At 37.1% G+C, this 22,719-nt stretch overlaps 1 protein-coding gene across 1 annotated transcript; it reads left to right on the forward strand.

Annotated features, from left to right (window-relative positions):
* Positions 1 to 4,245: 4,245 nt before the first annotated feature.
* On the forward strand, positions 4,246 to 20,987 carry LOC308552302 (sulfotransferase 6B1-like; the record flags this gene model as incomplete). The annotated part of the gene is made up of 6 exons (XM_081127525.1): positions 4,246 to 4,390; positions 6,338 to 6,522; positions 8,868 to 8,994; positions 14,987 to 15,081; positions 15,239 to 15,425; positions 19,730 to 20,987. 6 exons carry the CDS (start codon positions 4,246 to 4,248, stop codon positions 19,846 to 19,848), a joined length of 858 nt encoding a protein of 285 aa, XP_080983651.1. The 3' UTR covers positions 19,849 to 20,987.
* Positions 20,988 to 22,719: the final 1,732 nt, after the last annotated feature.

Below are 22,719 nucleotides of genomic sequence, written 5' to 3' on the forward strand. Positions count from 1 at the left end.
TGTTTAGCTGAGAATTTGCTCTCCTGGTGAGGACAATTATCAGAGCTCTGTTAGCAATTCCTCAGTGTCTGTACCTTTTGGCCTGAGGTGATATTCTTTTCATTTGCTTCTACAACAATACATGTTTAGACTCTTAATGAGGACCGCCTCTTGCATGTGGTAAATGGAAGCCAGCCTCTCATCAATGAAACCTCCCCTAACCATTCAAATTAAAGTAGCCTCCAAGTTATTCTATTTTTTATCACCATGGTTTTGTTTTGGCTATTTTACTTATCGTTACTAGATATTTTCTGGTTGATCTATTTTTTAGAATTATCTTTCTCCCTGAACTAGAATTCTCTCCATGAAATCATGTCTCTTTCGGTCTTATTCAGAGTCTATTTCCTGTAGCCAGAATAATGTTTGGCCCCATTGTAAGTGCTCAATAAAATACGTTAAAAGAGTATTTTCTGGCTCTGGCCTTAGAGTGACTGTTGCTTCATAAGAAACTGTTGTAAAAGAAGAATAAACATAAGAATATTAGTATCACAGCATAGCTACGTGTTCACTTATATCTTCTGTGGACCAAAAAAGGGATTCTACTGAAAGAAACCTCAAAGTGTGACTTGAGTATAAATTTCTAACTGGGCAGGTCATGGTTGGTAGTCATGCCCCAGATGTATAACTTTTTAGTGAAAAGCTTTAAGCAAGTCCTGTCAATTGTTCTGGTGCATCTAGATTAGACACCTTTAAAATACCAGAAGTAATACTCATCAGAGGCATAACCAGCCCCAAGAGAGCACATTATCTTCTTAAGTATTCTGTAATCCAACTCCCTCCCCCCCCTTGCTTTCCCTACTTTCCTGTCATCTTCCTTAACTTCCCTCTTAGTTCCAAGTACATAAAACAAACAAACAAACAAAACTGCAAATTGTGATCTCGGAAGCATTTGAAATCTTGCTTCCCAGTAATTGATGTCAGTTTTGGCTCAAATCAACTCTTACGAAAATTCTCTACAGGTTTACCTTTTCTTACGCTGACACTACAGTCTTTATGACTTTATTGCTTGCATTACCTATGAACCTTTCCTGATATTGCCTTCTTATCTGATTTTTCTCCTGCCGGTAACTATTCTTATTTTTTTACATTTCCTGTTCTGGAATCTGTTTTATCCTGGCACTTAAAGTTACCATCAAAAAATGATGGGGAAAGAAAAATAACCTCTTTCCTTGAATTTATTATTTCTATAAACAATAACTGCACTTCATGTTGTGGTATTTTTTTTTTTTTTGTACCCCACATTCTGATACCAAATCCCAAACATTCTTTCTTCACAGTCCTATATATGAAAATGCCTTTCCATTTCCTTGGATTTCTACTCAGTTCAAGCCAAGCTTTTTGAAAGGTGCCTTAATGGGACTCCAAATGAGAATTGCCCAGCTGAGGCCAGTGACATTATAAAACTATGGGAGATAAAATACATTATTGTCTTAAGACTACTTCTTAGGAATGGTTTGTTTTTCAGCAAATAGGTCATAAAACAGAAATTGGTACCTGTTGTATATGAGGTGTTTTTGTAACAAAAACTTAAAAGGTATGGATGAAAAAAAGGAATTTTATGGAAATCACAAGATGATCTGATTATAAATGCCTAACTGGGAAGGTCACGGTCGGCTGTCATGTTCCAGGCATATGACTTTTTAGTAAAAGGTTCATCTTTGCCTTAAGCAAGCCCTGTCCATTGCTTCTGTGCATCTAGGTTAACACACCTTTGAAATAAGCCATAATCACCCTCAAGAGAGCACATAATCTTGTTAACTATCCTGTAATGCTTTTTTCCACCTCCATGTTATTTCCCTAGTTTCCTCCTTAATTTCAAGTGCATAAAAGAAGCTGCAAAACTGCTCTTCTCCAGGACATTTGAGATCTTGCTCCCTTACTTATGTTGTCAGTTTGGCTGAAATAAGATAATAAAATACAGGTTTGGACATTCTTATGTGGACACATGTAAGATTGACTTTGGGACTGGACAGTAGGCTTGACAGGCCAGGAGGAAACTTTTCAAACTCTTGAAGGTCGCTGAGGAAGTGATTGTTGGAGGCTGGATGAAAGAGGGTGTGAGTTATGTATGGCAGAACACTTACCAGCCCCTGAGTAAGTATGGAAAAAAGAAAGAGTACTTAACAAACTTGTGGCTTTGCTAAGGAGATTTCCAGGCAGAATGTTGAAAATGGTAACTGACTTCTTCTAGTGCCTATAATAAAAATAGAAGGAGAAAGAGTTTGACTAAAGGAGGAACTGTTGAGTTTTGTATTAGCATTTAGTGGACATAGGGTCCAGGACAGTCTTTCTAGCTAGCAAAAGGTTCTCAAAGTAAGAAATGGCCTCAGAACAAAGATCACATCCATAATAGTACCAGCAAAACATGGTGTCAGGGTAAAGGTGAAGTCAAGAGTGTGGCCGTAAGATCCTTTGTTAACACCTCAGAAAGATTAAAATATGTACATGTCTCATAGACCACATTGGCAGACAACAGGCTTTTAAGAATATTAAGGGCATGTTTGTCTGACCTTATCTGCTAGACCAAAAAGAGCTTCTAAGAATATCAAAGGCATCATCTCAAAGCACCATGATGCTCATTCCAAAGGAGAATGTGGCCTGTCCTGAAGATATTTATGGGTGTGGCTCTTATCTCATGGAGGGAGCACCAGTAATATTCACAGAAAACCTATACTGTTTTTAAGAGCATTGTGTTGGAAAAAACAAAACAAAAACCAAACCAACCAACCAACCAACCAAAAAAACCAACACTTATTTGGACTTACATGTTGCTAAAATACAGAAATACAATTTATTTTCATGTATTGACCTTATTATAATCCACCAACCATATGCAATTTATATATTCATTCTAATTGTTTTTTGATTCTTTGGGATTTTCTATATTGTCAACATATGAAATGTCCAAACCTGTAGAGAATTTTATAAATACTTATTTGAGTCAAACAAAGGATACACCTGGAAGCAAGATCTCAACAGACTGAGATACATGCTTCTGAGAATAGCAGTTTCTTTTATGCATTTGAAATGAAGGAGGTAAGGTTAGGAAGTTTACACAAAGGTGGAAGGAAGCAACAGGAGAGTTAAGATTATGTGCTCTCTTGGGGGTGATTACGGCTTATTTCAAAGGCATGTTAACATAGATGCACAGAAACAATGGACAAGGCTTGCTTAAAGCAAAGATAACCCTTTTACTAAAAAATTATATGCCTGGGGCATGACTACCCACCATGACCTGCCTAGTTAGGAATTTATGATCAGGTCATCCTGTGAGGTTACTATCCATAGAACCTCCTTTTTGTCCACAATGTGTATAGATAATCATTCTAAATCTCATTTCTGCCACTATTATGTATGTCTTTCCCTTTAGTTATTTCTTACACAGTGGACCTCTACTTTTTTGTACTCAGTTAAATACTGATCATTTCTTTGTTGGTATACCTTTTTTTTTTTTTTTAATGGTTAGCAAACAAAAAAGATTCAACTGTGGTTCACTGAAGTAACTGGGCACTTTATCGCCATATCTAATTGAATCCAGACGATAGTATCAGTGACAAGAATTAAGAATGACTCAGACAAGTTATTTAATTCACCAAAAACTTCCTGTGTGCATCGTAGCTATGTGTGTCCCTTTTCTGGCTTGGGTTTCCTGATTCACGTGTTGTCTTTTATTGCCTGTAAGGTTTAGTTAGTCACAGATTGATCTGCCAATTCCCAGAATTAACTTTTTCTCATTCTGTTCCTCCTCTCTTCCCGAAATGCAATACTAGCTACTTCCTCTACTGTGTGTGGTTTTCCCAGTCACTACCATAGTGATGTTATCCATTATAGCCACTAAAAGTCTTTCCTTATTTAGGTCAAGGGATTTGATGAATGTTAGTCTCCTAAAGGATTACATTTTAATAGCTTGAAAACTTCATATCTAAATTATTCTGAGTGACAAATGGAGGAAATATTTTTTCATATGTGTTATCAGTGAAATTCAGATAACATAACTGTCACAGTAAACTTTGGCTGGGTGATGGCTTAAAAATTACTCTTGTGAAAATTGCAAAAGGTATATATATGTTCCTCTAGTTGGAATACCAGCTCAGTAATTCTGATTACGTTGCTACTGAGCTAGGATAGAAATCAAGGCCTGTACTTGCTCTGTGCCTTGTGTAAAATTGGTGTTTAGTAAGTAATTTTTGATTGATTTGTTGAAGGATGTCATCCCGAAACCAGTCAAGAGTTCTTCATAAATTCAAGGAGATCCTCTTTTCTACTATGTCTTCAGAAGAACTTCTAAATTCCCTGGATTCTTTCAACGCAAGAGAAGATGATGTGTTTCTGGTTTCCTATCCAAAATCTGGTAAAGCTTATTTTAATGTATTTTGTAAATGTAGGAATATAATAATAATAATAAATATAATAATTTTTACAAAATATTTGTTTATCAGAATTTCCCACAGGAAATTGAAATACCTATTTATTCTAATGGAAAAGTTTAACAGTAGAGGGAAAAAAATGTGCTTTGAAAAACTCAACTGGAGAAATTAGAGCTTTACTACACTCTTGTTTTTATTTTATTTATGAAGACATACAAATGTTGACATATACGATAAGCTTAATATCTATAGCATTATAAAATTCTCTTTGTACTCTGTGCCAGGCATGGTGATAAATAGTGTTTGTTCTATTTCTAGTTAATGATTGATTTATAAATAAATAGGTTTTTTTTTTTTCCTTCTAGACTAACAAGAACCATAAATACTTTTCTTATTAAAGATTTTACCTTATTATTTAAATTAATAATGTTATTGTTTATTCTTAGAAGTGACCAGTATATATACTATCCAACTGCCTGTTGCTGTGTCCAGAATAGTGGATGTGTGTGGCTGAGCATATGCCTGCTACCCTGGATTCAGCAACTGAGAGCCAAGATCCCTTTGTGTTGTGTGTGTACTGAGTCCCCTCATTGGATTGTAAGTCAGGCCCAAGAAACCCTTCCTTTGGATGATGCAGAGTTCACATAGGGTCAGAACTCCCAGGGTGTTTTTGAGAATAAATATAAAACATATATGTATCTCCTTTACTGGAAAATATTGCTGCAAATGGAAATGAAATGATTGCCTCCAGAATACCTCAGTATTCTTGCTATGCAATAGGTTGCTCTGTGAATAATTATACCTTATCTTAAATTGATATGTTAGTTTAGAAAGTAATTAATGATACTTTTAAGGTTCTTGGGACAGGTGGCTAACTTATACCATATATAAACAACCAAGAATAAGGCTTCCACTGTACATATTGGTGCCTAGAAATTGACACCTTCCCACCAGCTTCCAGGTCTCCTTCAGCAGCACAAATTGTATTCTCTCTCTTCATTAGAAGAAATCAATATAGTTTGTTAAAATAAACAACTGTCACTACTATATGAGTCAGTTATATGACTGTTATAACCCAAAAGTCTTAAATTTATGACATATAATGCAAATGAGAGCACTATTTAAACTATGAATATTTATTATCTGTTAAAATTGTAATTGCAGTGAGATAAATGGAAACTAAGGTTGATTTAAATTCTTCACGGACATTGCTTTCAAAGTAGCAAAAATTGTCCCCACCCAAACTTCTGTTTCCCTACTCACACTTACTAGTGTCTACAACACTGGAGCACATCCACATTTGCTTGATTAAACATAAAGTGGTATTCCTTGCAGACATCCAGGTAGAAGGCTTGCATCTCTATGATGTTTGAATATACCATTTGTTCATTGTTCTAATGCTTTGTTTGCACAACTACTCTGTATTTACACACAAACAAAAATAAGATCCAGTGTCTATCTTCAAGGGGGAACTGGAGAGACAGACATAAATACAAGAGATGGCAGGTATACTCTGGTGTGTGTTTCTTAGGAGGGACTGGAAGGGTGAGCAAGTATTCCAGGGGAGTGGGGAGTCAGAAGACAGTTTCTAAGAGAGCAAGATGCATGAGCTTGCAGGACCAATAGGAACTATGTGTGGGAAGATCTGGGTATTTGTGAATTGGAGAAGGTGTTAGAGTTGAGTGGTAGCATAGAAGAGTATTTCAAGCTGAGGAAACAGTATATATACAGTTTTAAAATGTGATTTTTCCTGTATAATGAATTAATATCTTAAATGTTTTAGCAGGTTTCAATGGGTGTCAAGAGGTAAAACTATTTATAATAAAATTAATGCATCCATTGACTTTATAACCTGATGCTAATTTTCTAAATTCATTTCATCAAGAGGACCATTTAATTAAAAATGAATTTTATTTTATTTTTGTGTGAAGGCACTCACTGGATTGCAAAAGTCATTGAGAACATTCCCAACGCTGAAATTACTCTAACATCTCCAATTGAATTGGGAGACATTTCTAAATTTGAAGAGCTAAAAATGTGTTGTAATAGAAGAGTCATTCCGACACATTTGAACTATAACATGCTACCAATGGATGTTAAACAAAAACAATGCAAGGTAAGTTCAATGGTGAAGGGCGGAAGCTTGGGAATACCACAAAACCCGCTTGGATTATTGTTCTGAGACTTCCTTTTTTTCTTTTCTTTTTTTAAAAAATTAACAGACCTTATTTTTTTAAATGTTGTTGTTGTGTTTTTTTGGTTTTGTTTGTTTGTTTGTTTTTTTAGAGAGAGAGAGAGAGGAAGGGAGAGGGATAGAAAGCTAGAAACATCAATGAGAGAGAAACATCATCGATCGGCTGCCTCCTGCACGCCCCCTACTGGGGATCGAGCCCGAAACCCAGGCATGTGGCCTGATGAGGAATCAAACTGTGACCTATGGTTCCTGAGTCAACACGCAGCCACTGAGCCACAGGGGCAGGGCAATAGACTTTATTTTTAAAGTGGCTTAGATTTACAGAAAATTTGACTAGATAGCACAGAGTTTCCATCTCCCCCTTCTCCCTGTTATTAATATCTTACATTTGTATGGCATATCTATTGCAATTTATGAACCAATGTTGATAAATTATTATTAACTAAAATCTGTACTATATTCAGATTTTGTCACTTTTTTTCCCCCACATATTCATCTTTTTGCTCCCCCACTTTCGAGATGTGTGACCTTGGAAAATTGCTGATGCTCTCTGAGTCTGTTTCCTCATTTGATACAGGAATAGTGGTATCGATCTCATACAGTGTGGTAAAGATTAAATAAGACAGTGCATGTATAGGTGTGACCACGGTATCTAGCTTTTAAAAGTTATTTTAATAATCTTTCAGTAATGAAAGAAATATGAAATGTAATTACACTAGACTATGTCTTATTCTATTCTTAATGTGGTTTTAATCTTTTACTTTAAATATTGATGTCTAGGAGAAGAAAATTTGCCTTATTATTTTATCTGTCATTTTTGCAAAGTATTATATAGGAAGGGAATAAAAAATATTGTGTATAACATGCTAAAGAATAATTACCTCAAGCTATTTTAAAAATAAAGTTACCATATTATTTTTATTTTAAAAGTTAACTGTAATTTAAAAGAATATCTTTATATTTTGTATTAAAATTTATGTTTTCATGGGGAAATGCTTATGGAATAAGGTTAAGTAGAAAGCATGTTTAAATACACATATTCTGAATAATCTCTTTAATTAAAATATACATATACACACAGAAAAAAGGTCTAGATGTAAATATAACAGCATGTCGAGTGATTTCTGTGGTATGACATTAGGATTGGATTTTATTTTCTTTACAAATGTCTGTATAAGGAGCATTTTTAAAAATTCTGTTTTGATCAGAAAAAAAAATTGAAAAGCAAAGGCAGATACATGTGTTTATTGTGACAAGTTCCCAGTAGTGAAGCCTCTCTAAACAATGTCAGCCATATTCCAAAAATAACAAAAATAACCTACCAGTCAAATGTGTACAAATCAAAACAGATCTTTCCATGATTATAACGCTATGACCACAATGTCTCTATGCACACCGTCTATTCTTCTGCCCAAAGAAAAGTAAACACAGCCAAGCAGAGGCACGGGTCATAGAGTTTTGCCTTTATCCCCAGCGAATCTACCAGAACAGGTGAAGCTGTACTAACTGGATTACACTTTCACTCAACCGAGCATTTTCATTTCAGACTGTGTCTGAGACAGAGAGATCCGGGGAGAAAAAGAGTCTGATGAACTCAATCACCCTTACTCAGGGCAGTGCAATAACACTGGTCAGAAATGACTACTAGAGGTTGAGCTGTGTTTTATAAACACATTACAAAAATGAGAGGAGTGGGTATTTTATTTTCATAAGCAAAGAAACTCAAGCTCAGAAAGGTTAGAGTGCTTCTTTAAACTACCACACTAAAAGTACAGCAGAAGTTACAGCCCTTTTCATGTGACCTCTAATGTGGACGGAGACTCTGGTTGTCCCTGGTCTCCCAAGAGGATGAGCTGCCTCTGTGGCTGATGGCCAAGCCCTAAGGCTTAGGGGCCGGCCAAGCCTTACCCCATTGGTGAGCTGGCCGCATCCCCTGCTGGTTCATATACACATTAAGTGTAGAGAAACACTGGCTTAAGTCTGTGGTTAATAATTAGCTGAAGCGGCCAAGAAATCGTGACTGGCACAGGTAAGCTTAGCTTCTACTTTTTCTTTTTTTTAACATTTTTTTATTAAAATTTTTTTCAATTACAATTTACATTTAATATTATTTTGCATTATCAGGTGTACACCATAGTAGTTAGACAATCATATACTTTACAAAGTGTACCTCCTGATTTTTCCAGGACTGACTCCTACTCTCTTATAGGGAATTTTTTGTGTTAGTGCTATTTCCACCCAAAAATAAATTGTTTTCTTTTTAACAGATTATCTACATCGTTAGGAATCCAAAAGACACTGCTGTTTCTCTCTTCCACTACTACAGAGATAACCCGAATCTCCCCGGCGTTGAAACCTGGGCTGCATTTTTAGAGCTATTTCTAAAAGGAAATGGTAAATATGACAATGATTTTTTATTCATAATATACAGTGAACCTTTCTGCTCGAAATGAAAGAATTTTCCAAAAGTTTAAATGGATTCCAATGCCTACTTTCAGAAGTACATCCTTGAGTAGCTGATTCTTTTACTTCTAAGCAATCCTCATGGTGCTTCTTCACAGTCTTTTTTTTCACCATGGGTAGTACATATTAGCAGTTTCTTATTAAGCTTAATGCTGACAAAGAATCTCTTTCTTTTTATACCATCAGTCTTTTCAGTGAGATAATTATGCACTAATTGGAGTACAGTGAAATACAGCTGAGAGCTAGAAAAGTAGCCTCAAACATGCCTTATATATAGCTGCATGTACAATAAAACAATACAAATGAACAATGCACACGAACAACCCTCAGATTCTCCAAATAAAACAAATGTGAAAGAATGAGCCATCCTGGCACTTGGTTTTATAAAAACTAACAAAGTAATTTATCCTGAAAACACCACAATGATACATCATTTGATTGAGCTGCGTAGCATATGTTGGTCTTGCTAACAGGCATGACCTTTGAATTTATTCCCTTTTCCTGTGAATAAATTCAGTGGTGTCTGGAGCTCTTACAGAACAAAAGCAAAAACAAAAAGCACCTTCTAAATGACCAAGGTATATTCAACAAAAATAATATACCAAGAAAATACAGAAATGAAAAGAGACATAATTTAGAAATGGTGTGTATCCAGATTTTATCTCTTACTGGGCTTAGAGTAGATCTTAATTGTTAGTTTCACTATTTTACGTGAAATTGTCCTGCTTTTGCTTGTTAATTTAAGAGAGGCCACAGTAAGTGTAACCTTAACCTGAGGACACTGGGAAGTCACCAGCAACAAGGTTTAATACTTTGTTTTGCTATATCTGTTCCCTTTGGAAGGATATGCTGTTCTCATACTATTTCAGCTCCTCTAGTTCCTCATTTAATGGCACACATCTAGGAGACTCATAAAGTTTCAGGAGTGACACATACACTAAAGGTCCTCTGTATAAAACACCCACCCGATGTTTGAATCACCTTTACAACATCTCCAAGAATTGTAGAGGCTAAGCTTGAAATTTTTTTTTTTTTTTTAAGATTTTTTATTGATTTTTAGAGAGAGGAAGGGAGAGGGAGAGAGAGAGGAACATCAATGTAATAGTGAAACAGTGATCGGCTGCCTTCTGCACGCCCTTGCCAAGGATTGAGCCCACAACCTGTGCAAGTGCCCTGATGTGGAATCAAACTGGCAACCTTTCGGTGCACGGGATGACACCCAACCAACGGAGCCACACGAGCCAGGACTAAGCCTGAACTTCTTAACAACGTTGACAACACGTTCACACTCCATACTCCTGCTCCAAAGGAACACATTTCATCTTGGTACTTCTAAAATGTTAAAAAAAAAATCTTACCATGTGATATAGACACTTAGCTAAGTGCTGTGCAAACGTGATCTCTTTTCACCCTCACTAGACCACATGAGGTCAATATTATTATCCTCATTTTACAGGTGAGGAAAATGCAGACCTTGGGAGGCCAAATAACTGGTCCATAGATGCATAACTATTAAGGAGTAGAGCCAAGATTTAAATTCGGATGTCAGCTCCAAATCTTCGCTCTTACCACTGTGCCATATCTCATCCCACCAAATAATTGTGCCCCGATCATTAGTTGCTCTTCCACGTGTTAGCCTTCTAAATATTTGAAGATGGTTAGCATACCTCACTCTGCCTTAATTCCATTTTTGGAATAAGCAGAGTTTAAATACATAAATTATTTTTTTAAAACAGACCTTGAGCCTGCTTTTTCTCAAGAAAAAAAGTTGCATTTGTCTCCCATTATTACTTGCTGTGGCTCCCCCTTCCTCCCTCACCACTGCATGAGCTCGGATTTGGCTGTAGCTCTATAATTTTGCAATGCTCAGAAGACAAAGCAGCCTTAGGATATGATCTGATTAATTCTGTTCGAGGATTATTTTTCTATGAACGTAGCTACAGAAAGGCCAACACAGGCCACACACAGGGAAGCAAACTAGCCTCATGGAACATTTGCTTTTGCTATCCAAGTATCAGGAATTGTAGCAGAGTAAGTTGGTAGAAAAAATATCCCAGGTGATTCTTTTATACCTTCTTAGGTGAGTTAATAGATTTTTCATTGTAAAGAGATTGACTTGTAAGTGTTCTACAATTGTGTAATCCAGCCTGGGCAAACCCTGCAGACACGGGGATAGTCACTGAATCACTAAAGTTTTTTAAAATTTACTCTGGTGGGAGCAGTTGCTTAACATTTTACTTTTTATACGACAGTGTTGTTTGTTTTCCTGTGTGTGTGTGTGTGTATGATGTATGACTGTGTTTCAAGAGTGTTCTTCAATGACTGTTTGAGGGGAGGGTTATTTCTCTTGCATATGACAACATGATATAATAGAAAGAACAGGCTCTAGGAGCAGAAAGCCTGGGATCCATTCCTGACAATAATTTATTCTCTGTGAGATTTTGGACAATAGCTTAACCATTCTAAGGTTCAAACTCCTAATATAAAATGGGACTAATACAACCATCTATTTTGCAGGATTATTTAGAGGTTCAAATTGAGTAATGACTAAAATTTGCCGTAAAAATCTACTGACTTATTCTATTAGACATAACTTTTTAAAAAAATATATCTTTATTGATTTCAGAGAGAGGAAGGGAGAGGGACAGAGAGAGATAGAAGCATCAATGATGAGAGAGTCATTGATCGACTGCCTCCTGCACGCCCCTGACTGGGGATCGAGCCCGCAACCCGGGCATGTGCCCTGACTGGGAATCGAACCCCGGCCTCCTAGATTTTAGGTCGATGCTCAACCGCTGAGCCACTCCCGGCCAGGCTAGACATAACTTTTAAAGACACAAAGACTTTTAAATAATTTCACGTTAAGGTGGAAATGTTATAAGTAGATATTTATCTAGAAAGACTATTTTACAAGTGAGGCATCATGATATTCCAAAAGCCATCTTTAAACCATAGACATAATTACACATTATATAACAAGACAGTACTATAAAGATGAAGATAGTGACACATTTATCTAATCATCTAATTTGTCTTTCACACAGTTTACAAACACTTTCGGTTTTCAAATTAAACAATAACTATAAATTGTATTCTGCCAGTACCCTGGCAGATTACTATTTCAGTGAAGCAATATCTGAGCATTTGCTTATCCCCTGTAGCCCCTTCTCCCGTGGTGTATTAGAGCTCTGTACTTCCTAGGCCACTTCATCCCTGTGAGTTTTGTTTTCTGCACCATTATCTGTCATCAGAATGCTTCCTAGAAACTGGACACTAAGATGCTCATCGTAACTGGATATGAGGGGGGCAGAGGGTTTGCAGATATTAAGGGAGGTTTGAAACAACTGGAGAATAGGAGAGTGCGTTGATGCAGCGCAGATCGGGTTGCCAGGCAGCCCTGGGGCCCTTTCGGCTGGAAAATGAATCTGCGGTGGTGTCAACACAGAGTGGTATGAATTTCTGCAGCAGAACTCAGAAGTGGTAGGTGAGATGGAAAGAAGATGAAGTGTTTTGATCCAATACTGAGTGTTTTGGAGGTGATTAAAATAAAGTATAGTGGGGCAGGGAAATGGAAAATATTGGTGAGAAAATTGTTGAGGGGATGTACAAAGAGAAGAAAGTACAGGTAGAGGAGGGTATTGCAGAAACTGTCCATTAAAGTTGCCGTAGCTGGTAGCAAGGCCTGAGATCACACAGAAGACTGTCCTCCAAAATCAGTCTTCAGTGACTGTAGGGGAGAGATCAGAAGGTTAGTTTCTGGCTGAAACCAGGATGGAAAGGGCGGTATAGCCAAAGGACATGTTAAAGGAGCCTGGATTGTCTAGGAGGGAGGAGTTCTCGAAGTCCCTAGAAAGCAGAGATTGCTCACTCGCTCTCCAGACCCTAAGACACATGAATTGTTTCAGAAAGACAACTTGTATTTAAGACCATTTCAGGGGAAAGAGTAATTTTTGGAGAGCAGGAGGGCCATCTAAGCATATGTTAATTAAGGCCAGGAAGTGGTGGAATAATTTTGTAATTAAGTGAAAGATATGGAGAAAACATTTCCCATAAAAGCAAGATTTCAAATTTCTATTTGAGAAACTGTATTTTCTTTAATGCCGTAGTTCTATTCATGATTTGGACAATAAGGATTATGATTTAAAAATTAACCCAAACTGTAATTTCCTACATTAGTGAGAGAGGCACAGGCAGCCAATTTCTGTAGATTCTTTTGGCTAGTTTGAGTCCTTTTGGAACAAGGGACAGTATAAGTTAATTAGTGAATAATAGAACAGCTGGCTCTCAAATTATGATCAGGCTAGGATCCAAATGTTTCCTCTTAAATCTATTTTGGATATGTTGGAATACATTTCCTGCTGAATAACCATAATGGGCAGGTCAGTCACACTACCCTGCCCACCCCCACCCCACCCACGAAGTGTGACTCTGGGTCTCTCTCCCTACCTAGCTCTTGGCCACAGAAGCATGGGCTCCCCCAGATGGTGTTGAGGGCTCTGCATTATCAACAACTCTTGGCAGTGACATTACCTACAAGGGCTGGGCTGTGACTGCTGGTGGGGGTTGGCATGGAGGGTTGAGACAGTGAGGTAGTCTGAGGAACTAGAGACTAGTTGAGACTAGTTAACTTCCTAAATTTATGTGAGAGAAAAATCAGTCTTCCTCCTACCATGTGTTTGTGCTTGGGAAAAGGTTGGTCATTCTTAGAAGATAAACCCTTATCACTGATACGGTAATTGGGGTAATTCTAAAACAAAGTATAATGTTAGGCACGGAAATAGCATTGAGATTGCTGATAACTGAAAACTGTACCTGGATATTTCTTCCAAGAACCAGTTCTTATTATACAGCCCTTCAGGTCCAAAGGGTAGTAGAATATTGGGCTGACTCTAATGATACCACCGCAGTCCCAGAAGTTTCTGCTTCAAAAATACATTATAGTTATTCTCTTGCTCTTTGCTTCCTCAGGAGTTGAAGCCATGAAAAATCGCACTTAGTTTAGAGTTAGTTATACTGTAATTTATTCAAAGCTTTATGGTTTGAAATGTATATAGCACAGTGTCTGGCTTAATAGATGTTTATTAAATGAATCAATAGTCAGCAGATCTTCAGGAAATCACTAGGAGAGTAGCTCTTTTATGACTGGGGAACCAGCTAGTATTAAATCTTTGGATGATAAAGATGCTTGGAAAGATGTATATTTAGTATTTTAAATTATTGTTGTTTTATGCTTTAGATTGTCAACCTAGTCAACTTTTTGTGGTGACAAGCAGTTGCCCCCTGTATGCTTTTAATCATCATGGCCTTAGAGGTTACCTTGCATGATAGTATTTTACTTTTAAGGTCTGGAGATATTTAAATCTGTCAAATTAACAAAACATTAAAGAGATAATATCAACTACTTACAAATCCCTAAGTCTGTATTTCTCAATCTTGAGCTAAGATACCTGAATAGAATTCATTTTTTGGGTAGTGGTGGTGGTTGGGGGCAGGGAGGTTTATAAACTTTTCATGCTAAGAACTTATAATTATGAAAAGCACGTCACATTATAGAAATAAAATAGCAAATTCTCAATGTTTCTCTATTTCTCTCAAGATCCAGAGCAGTTATCAAAACATGGTTATTGGGAAATAGTATATCACTATTTCTGCTGTCACTTCTCTTGATGATAAAAAATATTTTTACTAAAAATAAGAAAAAAACACCATACAGCCTTATGAAAAGATAACACTATGCAACTTCACTTCACAATATTGTATTGAGTTGAAACAATAGTGAAACTGAGCTTTTCTAAGGAAAGGCTTTTCATTGGAAGTCTAAGATGTATGTGCCTTGCTTTGACAACTTTGCTGAAGTAGGAAGAACCCAGGGACCCAAAGCCATAATGTTTAATATTAACACAACAATTCACTTTTCTTCTAGTTGTGTATGGATCCTGGTTTGATCATGTTTTAAGCTGGGAAGATCACAAAAATGATAAAAACATTCTATTTATATTCTATGAAGAAATGAAGAAAGTAAGTCTCTCCTAACTTTTCAACAATCAAAATTTAAGTCAAATTCAGTTAATACAGGAAATCGATCAATGAACTCTGTTTTCAGGTTTGAGGGAATGAATTTGGTGTTTTGATGAGTAACAAAACTCATTTATTTATTTATTTGCTTATTGCTCAGGATCTTTCTAAAAGCATAAAGAAAATAACGACTTTCCTCGGCATAAATGTGAGTGAGAGCGAAATTCATCAGATTGCTTGGAAATCCTCATTCAAAGAAATGAAAAATAACGCAGCCAAAGAAAACTGTGACCCCAACAAGACCATCTGTGCCCTCACATCTAATAAGAACCTGGTATTTAGGAAAGGTAAGTCAGAAAGGGAGGTGGTCCTTTGCCTCGGGCTTATGTTTGGAAATAGTTCTCTTTTACCTTTTTAACCCTCATTTCACCATCTTGCACCCCATATCTTGCACAAGGTTACACATTGCCATCCACCAGTGAATGTTTATTAAATGAAATTCTTGAATTGCATTCTTTCCAGACTTTGAGATTTCCATGCACTGTTAGGAACCAATTGAGAGAAAAACACAGGTGGCAAACAGATAGAAATGATACAATTATTTGAAGAATGTGTCTCTGGTCTGTAGACCAGTGTTTTTGCTAATAAGTTACCCTGAGTTTTATAAACATACTCTTACTCATGGTCAATCAGATGCAGTCCTGTCCCCCCTATGGAGCAGGTCAGTTTGGAGCATGGTATATGACATGTTTTCTTCAGGAGACAGAAGGGAGCTGATGAGTGTGGACAGTGCATTTTCCCAAACTCATCAATCAAATAACTTACCCTGCAGAGAAGTAAGGGGCGGAGCAAGAGCTGGGATTGTTATCTAAGGACATTCTTCTGCATGGAAACACAAAGAGAAGAAAATCAATCTCCACTATTTCCTAACATGTAACTTAGAAGCAGGTTGGGTAGTAAGAGCTAACAGCAAGAAGAGAAGCTCAGAACGAGCATGAAATTGGATGGTATTTTCTAGAAAGAGCAGGTAGACTGTCATGTGCTAGAATAGTATACGATGTATGAAGTGGAATGCAGGAGATGAAGAGATTGGGGCCAGAGAGCAAAAGCTTTGATGGACATCACACAGGTTTTTCTTCTCCCTTGTTTGTTTGCTTTAAGAAGGGACCTGACATGGTCAGACATGTGTGGAAAATTGATTAGAAGAGTTTGAAAGCAGAGGCAGAAAGTTCAGTAAAGAGGTCGTTGTAATAGTCCAGGTATGAAACACTGATGATGGCAATTTGATCAGTGGCGGTGAATCACTGTTGAGTGGAGCTCAGCTTAGAAGTCAGTTTAGGAGCCTTTCGCAGATTGTGAAATTTGGTAAAATTATTCAGCGTGAGTGGGAAGGCCTAGTGGTGAAAGGGACAGAAGGGGTAGCCCAGGGACCCTGCCATCAATGGGAATGAAACAGCTCCAAGACAAGAAAAGCGATTAGCCAGAATTGGAAAGAAAGCCAGGGTCAAACACGAACACTTATTTATCATTCGTGAATTCTGAGAGTGGGATTGGAGGCCAAGTTGAGGGGTTTAAAGAGATGAAAAATTAAAAAAGAAGCAGTAAATAAGGAGCACCCTTTTAAGAAGATACGATATGGGAGCTTAGGAGGGAGACAGGGTCAAGAAAAAAGAGGGGTAGGAGAGAGAAGATAAAGGGAAGACAAAGAATTTGGAAAAGGGTGCATGAATGAAGGTGAAATGAGCAAAGGGGAGAGAAAGAGAGAGAGATTGGGAAGCACCATGGTAAAGATGAGGAGAAATAAAAAAGTTCTGATGGTTGCTGGAGTCCAGTGATGTCTTTTACCACTGCCCTTTGAGATCTGATTAGCAAATTCTCAGAATTCACACATCTTATCATACAGACTTGAGAAATTTTCCTCTAAAGATAATAGAGTTTATCTCTGACCTGCCATACTTGTGATCCTAGCAAATATTTCCAAGTTAAATTGTATCCACATAGTTGTAGCCAACAACGTTCATTCATTCTAACACATTTAAGTTCTTTCTATAAGTTATAGGTTTCCTTATCTTGTATCTAACAAAGCACAGAAGGTTGATAGTAGGAACATCCTCACTGATACTAGTCACCATGAGCACCAGTTGGTAAATTTGGTCTGTGTGAGGAACTAAACACACGGATGTTTGCTGGAAGGGGTGGGAGTAGGGGATCCATCCTCTGAAAGTAAGCGTTTCAAAGAAACCACGAAGGTTGTTGATTCAGAATCCTGGGCATGTAGAGATAGTCCTCACTTTACAGAGGAGAATTTGTGCCTGCAGCTGTCTTTACTTTAAACTCAGAAATAGAGCTGATATTCTAGAAAATGACTATAGTAGCCAGGGCGATACGGTGTTAAATTAAGCAAGGATAGTCCTCACAAGTGTCAGAAGTCTTACAGCTTCTGACGTACTAAAATCTAGGGGGAGAATTACAGAAGTATGGAAAGGTGTATGGACAAGATGTATGTAGCAATATTGCTTCTAACAATGAGAACCTCGAATGCACTGAAAGGGTCGCTAATCAGAAACTGTTAAACATAGGAAGTCACATCCGTATAGGGGTTTACGATGGAGTCATGAAAACTATAGAGTAAAAGCAACTAGCATTCACTGACTGCTTTCTCTGTGCCAGGCACATCGCTTGGTTTGTCTGGATTTTGACAACAGACCTCTGGGGATGGTATTTATGTTATGACACTTTGCTGAAACACCAAACACCTGAATAACTTGTCCAAAGACACACAAGTAGTAGGTGGTAGAGTCAAGACTTGAATCCAAACAGTCTTACCCTACTCACCATAACTTTCATTGTTGGTATATAAACACTAATTTGGGAAGATGGTCAAAGTATAATAAGTGGGGGAAATTAGGTTACAATTGTGTGGTTTAAGATGTAGTTTATATGCATTTATGTTTGCGAAGAAGAACATTTGGAAGAATGTATGCCAGCCGATTTGTTAGCCAAGTTAGCTGAGTATATCTTCTTGATTTTTATCTTCTTTTGCTTATAGGTATTTCCTCTAACTTACATTTAATAGCTACTATTTTATTTTTTAAAATAATATTTTTTTTAAAAGTAAAAGAAAGTCAGAGTGAAAGAATACATTAGAAACCAAGCAAACAAAAGCCAGGTCAAATAAAAGCAGACAGCAGTGGTCTAGGTGATTTGATATCAGAAACTACAAGGGAGAACCAGGAAAGACCAAAGAATATTGAAACTGACCTTATGCCCCAAGTGGGGTGTTTTAGAAACAATGTCATTATGTCATTTCCTGACTCTGGGATCTTCTCTCTCGTACTTTCTTTCCTTCCCCTATCCCAAACAGAAGAGTTCTACTTTCTTTTTAAACCCAGCCTTTTGGACTAGGAATCAACATCAAACATTTCTTAAGTTATAATATGAATAAATTTCTTTGCTGTAGCTGACATTGTCTAACATTCAATCAAACCATGGGTTTTATTGAGCATCCACTATACAGTCAGCACTGGATTTGGTACCGCAGGAATACACATGAACAATACGTCACAATCCATAACCTGAAAGAGTTTATAAACTAATCAGGGGGGAAGATAATACAGAATGATATATGGCTGTCTGTAAATGAGGGAATAAGATGATGCATTACTGTCTCCAGTTAACCTAGACCCCAGGGATGAAGTATAGGGCCAGAAGTAGCAGAAGACCATGGTGGGCAAGATCTAGGGGTGGGGTTTGGCACAGTGCGCACAGTGGATGTGAGAAGGGCAGTCCTGAGGGGTTGACACTGTGCCGAGGCTGAGAGGGTGACTGGTGAGAACAGGAGAGGTCGATGGACTGTGTGAAGTCCAGTTGTCCCTTGAATAACATGGGTTGAACTGCACTTATCCACAGATTTTTTTCAATACATACTGTAAATATATTTTCTCTTCCTTATGATTTTCTTAATAACATTTTCTTTTCTCTACCTTACTTTATTGAAAGAATACAGTATATATTATACCTAACATACAAAGTACATGTTAATCAACTGTTTACATTATGGGTAAGGCTTCCAGTCAACAGTAGACTATTGGTAGTTAAGTTTTCGAGGCGTCCAAAGTTATACATAGATTTGTGACTGGGGAAGGGGGTGGCTGCTTCTAACCCTCACATTGTTCAAGGTTCAACTGTATCTTATTTCGATTTTATTTTCAACTCTGTTATCAGTATTGTAAAATAAATTTCCTTAAAATGAGGCCAGTTGCTCACCCCTGTGGTGTGTTATCAGCACAGCTGCTGCTCTGGAGGCACACGGACAGGGGAGTAAATGAAGCATCGCCATATCCACTGTCTGCTTTAGGTTTTGATTAGGTTTAGTTGAGAGACTTTTTTGCCTGCTACCATAAAACCTAGGACACTTGTGTATTTTTAATCTTCCTTTCTTTTTAAGAAATAACTTTTTAAACTATACAAATTGACATGCAACTATTACTAAAGAAATTAGAAGCAACAGGTAAGCAAATTAAGAAAAGAATAATTTCCCCATCACCTTATCACCAAAGGGTGAAATTGTCCACATTTTGTTATAAATCTGACAGATGTCTTTTGTGACTACTGTACATTTAAATTGGTTCTTGTCTGATACACTTTCCAGGAGCTGTGGGTGACTGGATAAACTACTTTACTCCAAAGCAGAAGAGAGTATTTGATGAACTGTTCACGGAGAAAATGAAACACAGTGAACTAGCAAGACACTTGGAAGATTACTCTTAATATAAATGGAAAATGAAGCCAATTTCCATTTTATGCGATACAGTGCTCATGGAATACATAAGTATTTTTTTTTACCAGTGTGGAAAGCAGCTATTTCTTTCAATGAGAAACAAACACTTTATGATGCATCAAAAGTGCCATGCATGAGACTATTATTATCATATTTGATAGTAGCAGAGAATTAATAATGAAAGGAAGTATATAATTTTTGAATAGCTGAATTATATATCTGCTTTCAGGGTATTTATAAGGCAAGAAGATTACTGTTATTCGGAGAGTGTATTGCTGTGGGTGTCCTATAAACCGCACTAACATACAACAAAAGAGGTGAGGGGTTATCTAAAATAACCAGTGTCTGAGAATATATTTTCTGCCTATTTGGACAATCATGACCTCTAGACAAACATTTTTATTTCAACATTCCTCGATGTCCTTGTAGAAATATTTTCTAGTGTCATAGCAGTGACAAACAATCTTAATAAGGTGAAAACACCTAATAGGTCAATTATATCTGATGATCACAATCTGGTATTTTGGTGAAATGAAGGATGGAAAGATACCCTTTCACATTAAATGAACACTGGTGGGGCTTTCAAGTATGTCCTTTATCTTAAAGTCATTTATATTACAAAATTTATTATTTTCCAGTTATGAAAGGTATAATTTTCCTGAAGTGGTTATTATTTTTTATAGTATTTTGAATATGTAATCTTTCTTCCAGTAGCATTTCTAGCATTAATCAAATCTCTCCTGTAATGACTATTATTCTGTAGCTTTACATAGAGGACGTTGTAATGATATTTCTGTGTACTTATTTTATGATTATTGCATAAATTACAGTACATTGGTTATGAACATCTATGTCACATTGTTTATATCTGTGCCATAGTATCTAACTCAAGGCTAATGGGAAATCAGAATTGTATACTGTATATAACTCTGAGCTATGCAACCAAAGCAATGGGTTGAATAAGTTAATTCAGCCAAACACCAATGTATTGTGAATTTTATTTTTAGTAACACATCTGTTGGAGTTTTTTTGTACTAAGTTTATCACAATTCAGTCAGTATTAGATCTTCATGAATCTTCTATATATACATACTTGTTACAAATAAAATGTATTCCTGTTGACTTCATGCAATTCATGTTGTGTTTTTCTTTTTTTTCTTTCTTTTTTACAAAACTAAGATACACAGAGACTCACTAAGACATCTCCCTTCCCCAAATAAATGAGTTTAGCAAATGAGAAAGGCAGGATGGTGAGAGCTAAAATCACACTTACCCTTCCCTGATACTGATGTGCAGTCAGAACATGATGAAGGGGATGGGATGAGACTGGCAACTGAAGGTGACAAAGACTGTTGTGCTAAAGGCACCAACTCCTATGAGGCTCTATCACCTCATAAGATTAAAATAATCATTAAGATCAAAAGAACAGAAATAGGCCTTTATTTGATGGCATTATCCATTGTATTTTAGATCTCTAAGGTACCTTCTGGGTCACTGTAATCTAATTTTGATAGGAAATTGCTTAAGGTCAACAATCTAAAGGTGTGACTAAAAGCCTTAGTTCCCAGACTATTATCAGTCAAAAAATATTGTATCAATATTCATAGCAGCATTACTAACACAATCCAAGAATTGGAAATAATCCAAGTATCCATCAATAGATTCATGGATAAACAAAATGTGGTATATACAAACAGTGGGATATTATTCAGCCTTAAAAAAAGAAGGCAATTCTGACATATGCTACAGCATGGATAAACCTTGAGGACATTATACTGAGTGAAGCCATTCACAAAAAGACAAACACTGTATGATCCCACTTTGTGAGGTATCTAGAGTTGTCAAATCCAAAGAAACAGAAAGTAGAATGGTGGTTGCCAGGGCTGGGGGAAGGAGAAATAGGGAGTTGTTTAATGAGTATAGCATTTCAGTTTTGCAAGATGAAGTTCTGGAGACTAGTTGCACAACAGTGTGAATATACTTAATGCTACTGAACTGTACAATTAAATATGAGCCCAGCTGGAGTTGCTCAGTGGTTGAATGCTGATCCATGAACCAAGAGGACCACAGTTCAATTCCCAATCAGGGCACGCTCCCAGGTTGCGGGCTCAATCCCCAGTAGGGGGCATGCAGGAGGCAGCTGATAAATGTTTCTCTCTTATTGAAGTTCCCGTCTCCCTACCCCTCTTCCTTCCTCTCTCTCTAAAAAATCAATTAAAACATTTTAAAAAAATTAAAGATGGTGTTATTGTAGACTGTAGGGACACATGAATGAATCCCTTTTCTCAAGAAGCTTCCATTCTAGTGGGGATAAATATATAATTTTTAAATAAAATATTTTTTAATAAATATCTGAGATATGGCAGGCATCATATGAGCTATAAAGAAAATAACATAAGGTAATAATGTGTTATTTACTAAATGTGTCAGCGAGTAAAGAGCTGCCTTAGCCAATGCTTTGGGCCAAGGACTCTGAGGCGGTGCCACAGGAGTTCCAATGCAATTGATGAATGGGGCTCCCTGGGCTTGGAGCCAGGACAAGGAGTTTGGCTTTCATGCCCGGTGTGGATTTTCCACAGGGGAGTGAGACATTCTGAGACACTTTCACAAGATCATTCTGACCGCTAGATGGAGGATGGGCCTCATATAGGAGATGGGCATGAGAACTATACGAATCAACTAAAATCAAAGTTAAGTCAGGGGCCTGCTACATGCAGCCTGACACGGAACTCGGCTGACCTGAGATGCAAGCAGACCACAGAGAGTCTCTGGACAAAGAAAATTCCTGCAAAGATTCATTAATAGCTACTCACCCATACCTTATCATTTACCTTTACCATAAAGGAAAAACAGACCACAAA

The sequence above is a fragment of the Miniopterus schreibersii genome (assembly GCF_964146895.1).
Source record: "Miniopterus schreibersii genome assembly, chromosome: 2".
Lineage (NCBI taxonomy): Eukaryota > Metazoa > Chordata > Mammalia > Chiroptera > Miniopteridae > Miniopterus > Miniopterus schreibersii.